General features: G+C 37.6%; 1 protein-coding gene across 3 annotated transcripts in view; it reads left to right on the top strand.

The window, feature by feature from the left end:
• Nucleotides 1-6,577, top strand: part of LOC306765006 (pleckstrin homology domain-containing family A member 7-like) — a 120,605-nt gene that overhangs the window by 52,415 nt on the left and 61,613 nt on the right. For all 3 annotated transcript variants that reach the window (XM_079252326.1, XM_079252325.1, XM_079252327.1), the window contains exon 2: nucleotides 3,469-3,552. In XM_079252326.1, coding sequence (XP_079108452.1) covers nucleotides 3,469-3,552 — 84 coding nt within the window. The remainder of the gene's footprint in view (nucleotides 1-3,468; nucleotides 3,553-6,577) is intronic.

The following is a 6,577-nucleotide window of genomic DNA, read 5'->3' as shown; positions in this document are numbered from 1 at the left end:
CGTCTTCTGGACTCTCCAGTGTGAAACTCACCCCTCTAACAAGCGGTGCTGTTGTCACTCAGCTGATCCCTTTTCGCTAGCTTCATGTATACGAGGAAAGAGTTGTCTCCGTTTGCCATGTATGAATTACCGAGGCGGAGGAGCTAAAAAATGAACCACAATGTCAATTTTCTTTGGCAATAAGGTTAAAAACAATACAAAAAGGACACTTCTCAATTCTTTAGTCAATCAATGGGGATTGACTGAGAGGTTTGGGCTGAAGCAAAGCAGAGAGGGAAGAAGATGGAAAAGTTAAATCTGTTCAGTTTTTCAATCTATTTCCAGCTTGTCCTGAATGTTATCAAATTTAGCTTTAAAAAAAGTACATCTGTGTGGAAGCATTCACTCATTACTTTTTAGCAAATGACACAAAATGGAACATTTTACATTTAGATTTTGCCTGCTGATGTTTTTATGTCAGAGCATGACACAATTTGATGTGAACAGATTTTTCAGTTTCATAGATAGTGGCCATTGTTAATAGGGTGTTATGTAAAGCTTTTAGTCCATGGTTTTAATGGCTTTTTCTTTATACACTAGGCCATCATTGCCCACATACTTCTGAAATGACACAATCACATCTGTAGTGTCTTGTACTATTTTGAACCTGACTGTAGAATGAATTCACTGTCGCTGATAAACAACCTCTCAGGATACTTACATGCTGTTCTAGTTAATGGTGTGTGAACAGTCTGACATGGATTTTTCAGTTTCCCCGCAAAAGTATGCCATGTATTGGCTCACACACAAATAAGCCTTTGCATGAATTTCAATATCTAAACCTTCTGCTGTGTTGACCGGTTGGATTTGAGGTGACTTTGGCCTCATCTTTGATAAATTCCTGTTTGCCATTTTTATGGAGTGGCACAGAGAGTTAATAGGTTTAACATGTAGCCTTTAACTTCATGAGATCACTATGAATTCTGTAGGTATGTATTAGTTCTCTCACTTTTGTGCAAATGAAAGACATTTGTCCAGCCGTCATCACTACAAAAATACATTATTAATGAAATCCTGTTTGTTTTTTTTCTGAGATGAGCATGTCTTTTTCTGTTCAAACCTAAATCACTATAAATATAGCAATGTCCTACTTAACAGACTGGTAGTTTTTATATTACTATTTTATTATTAATGATGGCTTTTCTGTGTTTTTTTTTTTTTGGAAATACAATCTTTAACATGGTGTGGAGAAATTATTGGACACTTCTTGTTAAAATATAAAAAATGTAACTATTAGACCTTTAACAGGTTGCAGAATATGGCAAGACCTGTAACCAAACAGAAACATGACATCACCTGTACCGATTGGTAAAACAGTGTTCACACACTTCTTCTGCCATTTAGCATTAGCTGTTGGATTTTTTTGTGGTGCTGCCAGGACCGTCTCAGTCATAACTCTGTTCTTAGAGGCCTGTCAGCACAATCTGTTCCTCTTTTCATTCCACAGCTGATTGATAATAATTCCTTCCTCTTTAGACATTTATTAATAGCCAGGGTCTATCAGGCTGACATAGTGTAGTGTAATGGATCGAACAGTTCAGGATTTGTTAGAAGTGCAAAATTGCAAAATTGCAAAAGCTTGTTAGAGTAACAGTCACATTTGACAGGTACTAAATGTCCTATTGTTTTATCAGAGAAATAGATTCCTAGCTGTAAAATTACATTAAAAAATGTACATACTGTACTTCAGTTCAGTCCAAATCGTGGTCATTTTGTGCAAACCCCTTATCTGATATCGCTTTTATTATAGTTATTGGAACATCCTGATATAAGGAGTCTCATTATTTCAGTCTACAAAGGTAAAAAATGGAAGGAATGGTTTTTGTATATTAGAGTTTAGCTACTTATGATTCTGATATTATTCCTCAATCATGGTGGACTACTGACCAACAGACTGCTGTTTTTGTGTTATTTTTTAAAAAAAAAACATTTTTGGCCAGATGCTTGTTGAGTCTTTGATTAAAAATTAGATATCGGTGATATATGCAGCATTTCTTTACTCCAGATGGGTAGAAAAGCATGAATTGCTAAATGAACTGAGGTGAAATGTACAACTGAAGTAATTTGCTATCAACTCCACCTGAGCTTTACTGTCATGTACTGATGGACACAAATAAACAAACAGAACAATGTAGTTATGATCATTGTTTTCACATATAAGCGTCACAGTCCTTTCAGTGAATAATAACAACTAATAGCTGCTTTTCTACAACTGGAAGTGTTTTTTCTATTCGTCATAGTAAGAGCAGTGTATAGGGGTACATGACACAAGAGTGAACTGAGAGTGATGAAAGGCTCCTGCAAGTTTCCTGTGACAAGAGGTGTTTTGTTTTTGTGCTGTGAGCTAATAACGGCATTGTGAGTTCCTGTTATGGGGTGTGCTGCTGCCATGTCACAGGGTCTCCTGGGAAACCTGTAGGATTTTTTTCTCCTTCTGCATCAAGCTGCAGCCTGTAAAGCACGAGTAATGTGATCTGCAACTGAAGGGAAAACAGTGTTACTATGTATTGATTGTATTTAAAACTTGGAAAGGTTCCTGAACCTTCACACGTGTTCTGCTGAGTATGCGTGGTGTCACTCATCAGGTTTTTTTTTTTTTTTTTTTTTTTTTTTGCCTCTGTTGGTGATAACTAAGCAGGTCTTCTAGATAACTTGAGGGAAAATATTATTTGTGGGCATTTGTTTTGGCACATTTAGACATGTTTAATATAACAATACTGTGGTTATTGTATTTGCCAATGTAAAGTCCTTTTTCCCCACTTTTCTTTATTTTTCTTCAATCAGTTGCTTGCTTTTAAGTCACGGATACTTTTAGACCCCAAAATATAAAAAAAAATATTGACGAATGTACTTTTGCAAGAAAGAAAGACATCTTTTTGACATGAACAACAGTTGAAATTCTTACTGACAATGAAATGATTTCCTGTTTTGCTACTCTGACAGCTTTGGTCTGGCTCGGATACAGACTCATGCTCACACAATACGCCCGTACAGTGACCCTCCATGCAACCTGATGTTGTTTACCCAGTCGGAAGCTTTTACACTTTGGTTGAGGCATTGAATGAGGGACTGACTGTGTCTATGACTGATAGAGGCCCAGGCCTGCACTGTCCAGCATTTGTGCTGAGTCCAACACTTTGGTCCACACATGCTGCGCAGGATGGTTTGGGTGGGGTGAGTGAGTGGGAGGGGGTCTTGCAGCCAGTCCTGACATTCTACACAGGGCTGGGAAAGTCAGGGATGAAGGCCCATCAGGGTGGAGAGGTTTGACAGAGCTCTTAAGCCCGCTGCGGTTCTGGGGAATGATCGGCTCTTGCACGTTGTTGTGAACAAAGCTGGGGTGACGATCCAATGTGATGCCTTCAGTGTTTACAGTGCAACAGAGGTTGCTAATTTAGTCTTCTTCCTCTCCTCCCTCTGTCACTTCAGCCATAACCAGAAGACCACATCATTTCGCCACCCTATTACCGGACAGATTTCCCCAGAGAACGTGGACTTCATTCTGCAAGAACAGTGAGTGACCCAGTTTGTTACTTGATTGCAGTTTCAAATTAAGCCAAAATAAAAAAAATGACATGATCTCAGAAACTTTATGCAATTGACAATATTTATTTTTTTTCTTTTTAATTCTGTCTGTGGAAGGTCTGTGGGCTACAAACTTTTTTTTTGTTATTAATGATGAAGTTATGCTACAAACAAGGAAAAAACCTAAAAGTGCAGACGAAAAGCCTTTTCTGCCACCATGTTTAGGACTGTTTTCTAGTTTGCAGTTGTGCACTCAACTTCAGCTGGATTTTCTGCTTGTCTGTGACTTTGAAAAGATCTTACCCTTGACTTGAAGTTAGCTTTTACAAACGTCCCTTGAGTTTAGTTGAATATTCTTTCTCATCTGTTGCTGGGTGGCAGATTCTTTAAAGGTTTATAAATGTTTTAAGTCAAACTTTGTTCCTTTTATTTCTGGGTTGATTTTTGATAAAAGAAATGAAAAGAGAGCATTCTGATGTTTTTCTCAAGCGATGATGTTTGAATATTACTTCCTTGTAGCCTCGCAGGAATAAGGACAAGCCTTGTTCTAATGTTAGCTTTAGATGTTGGAAATTGGAAGTTGTTTTTTTTTTTTTTTTTTTTTGCTTATTGTTAAAAGTTGTAATATACTTCTCTCTAAATGTCCTTAAGCACAATCTAGCTACAAGTATGTTAGCTTACCTTAAAAACTTGGAGTGAGTTGGGGAAAATATATAGCCCCCTTTTTTTTCTTCTAATGTTAAAAAAAGAACTCACTGTTGGCCTGGAAGTGGATTCTGCTGACCTCGGACAACGGCAGGTTAGCCAAGCTGAGCTCATCAACTGTTGCCTGAAGCTTCCTGTATTATGAAAGTGCTGCTGTCCCTCTTATCTGTCTCTTGATAAAGGGATATGAGCACTATTCTCAATCTGTTTAAATACATCTTTATGCAAATACTGAAGAGAGTTAAGTTCCAAACTTGATTAATTGACACTGTTCAGAGTAAACATAAAAATCAACAGTCTGTATTTTGTGTCCCAAAGTTGTCAGTTATATGGTTGTTTTGACAAAATTATACTGTGTAACCAATGACTAGCTCATGGGACACACATTTTTACCTTTGCTTGCATTTAACTATTGGAAAGATTATTGCATTTCTATGTTCACCATGGGGAAAAGAAAGACAGAATAGAAGGTGAGAGTCCCTTTTCATATTTTTTACATACTATGGTCATATTATTTTGTGCTATGGAGGTTTCAAGCCCTGGTTGGTTCACATGTAAAACATATAAATGGGAGACTGAGCTAATAAACCTGGCATGTTAATAATAAAGTCATCAACTGTGATCATAAATGTGACATGATTATAGCTAGTTGGAAAATAGTGCTGTCTGTTTTATTTTGTGTGTATGCAGAGCAGAGAGGGCACATCTGAACTGAGGTAGCTAAAAACTACTTACAACGCAATTGTAGGTGTAATAATAGCTTCCCACAGACTGTTCATTTGCCTTAAAACATAAATGGATGGATCTTGACCCTAAAAATCTGAGAGCTATAACACAATATCCAAATACCTCTAAACAGTAGCGACGGTGCTAAAAGCTCAGCTGTCAGCAGACAGAAAACAATGCAAAAAAACAAAAAAAAGCCAATTTAGAATCACATTTAGCTTAACACACATGTCTGAGGATCGTAGGAGTAAACTGGAGAATTCAGAGGAAAACCCACTGCATTGGGAAAACATGGATACAAAGCTGTCAGGTTTTCCTCTTAGTCTATCACAAAAGGGTTACAGTAGCTTCAAAGACTGAACTTCCAACAACATAAAATACACATTCGTTTAAGCATACTAAATATAAACTATAAGATTACATTGATATTACTGATGCTAACATCTAAATGGGAAACCAAGTATCACGTTGCTCTTTTTTTCCCCCTCATCTTTTTAGATCTGTAATTGTTGTGATTGTTGTCTGGGTGTGTGGTTACTGTTTTATGTGGTTAACATATCTTGGTTTGTTAGACCTGGTTATGAGCCTGAATGATCTTCAAGTCTTGCAATGGTTGAATTTAAACATGTAAAGCACAGCTTTAACTTTTGATTTTAGCTCTCCCTTAAAGTTAAGACCTCAGAGTTACAGAGCTCAAAACTGCAAAGTTCAGTGCTTCATCTGGAGCCAAGACACCTGGTATCGGTTCTGCCATCATTTTTGTTTATACCACTTTGTAAAAACCATCTTGGCTGTTGTGGCCACTAGTGGATGAACTGACCAAACAACTATGACAATATAAAATACACATGGAAGGATGAAGGCAGTAATGCATGACAGTGTTTGAAACAAACGTCCCCATTTTCATACGTAGGGAAGCATAAATGGACCATTAAGTCGGGATGGGACTTCTTGGGGGCTGCATGGTGGTGTGGGGCTTAGCTCCTCTGCCTCATAGAAAGAAGGTCTCTGGTTCGAACTAAGGCTGGGGGGTAGGGGTTCAAACAGGGACCCTTTTTCTGAAGAGTTTGCATATTCTCCAGGTTTTTGTATGCATAGGTTCTCACTCTGGCTTCCTCCCAATGTCCAAAGGCATCCGTATCAGGATAATTGATCACTCTAGATTGTCATTAGGAGTGAGCATTGTTTCTCTCTCTGTGTTGGCCCCTGTGATAGACCTGTCCCTGTCTCTCACCCATAGCTGCTGGGATAAACTCCAGAAACTGGAATAAGCATTGGACGGACAGACAGACGAATGAACGGACAAGTGGATGAAAATTCTTGGTTACTTTATTTGTTGCTATGTCATTATGGCATTAAAAGATAGAAATCATCCAATTTCAAAGACCTATAAGGAGCATTCAAGGGATTTTACACATTTATAGCATTGGGAAATAAATTAATGCATTGTAATAATTTTTAAAGTCTTAAAAATCATTATTTTTGTCGATGATGGTAATCATTCCAAGAAACTCCTTTATTGTGATGTCCTTGATATCACAAATTCTGCTACATTATGATGTATTTATACTGATGAGAAACA

This window comes from Telmatherina bonti (genome assembly GCF_933228915.1).
Source record: "Telmatherina bonti genome assembly, chromosome: 2".
NCBI lineage: Eukaryota > Metazoa > Chordata > Actinopteri > Atheriniformes > Telmatherinidae > Telmatherina > Telmatherina bonti.
This window is presented reverse-complemented; position numbering and strand designations above follow the sequence as displayed.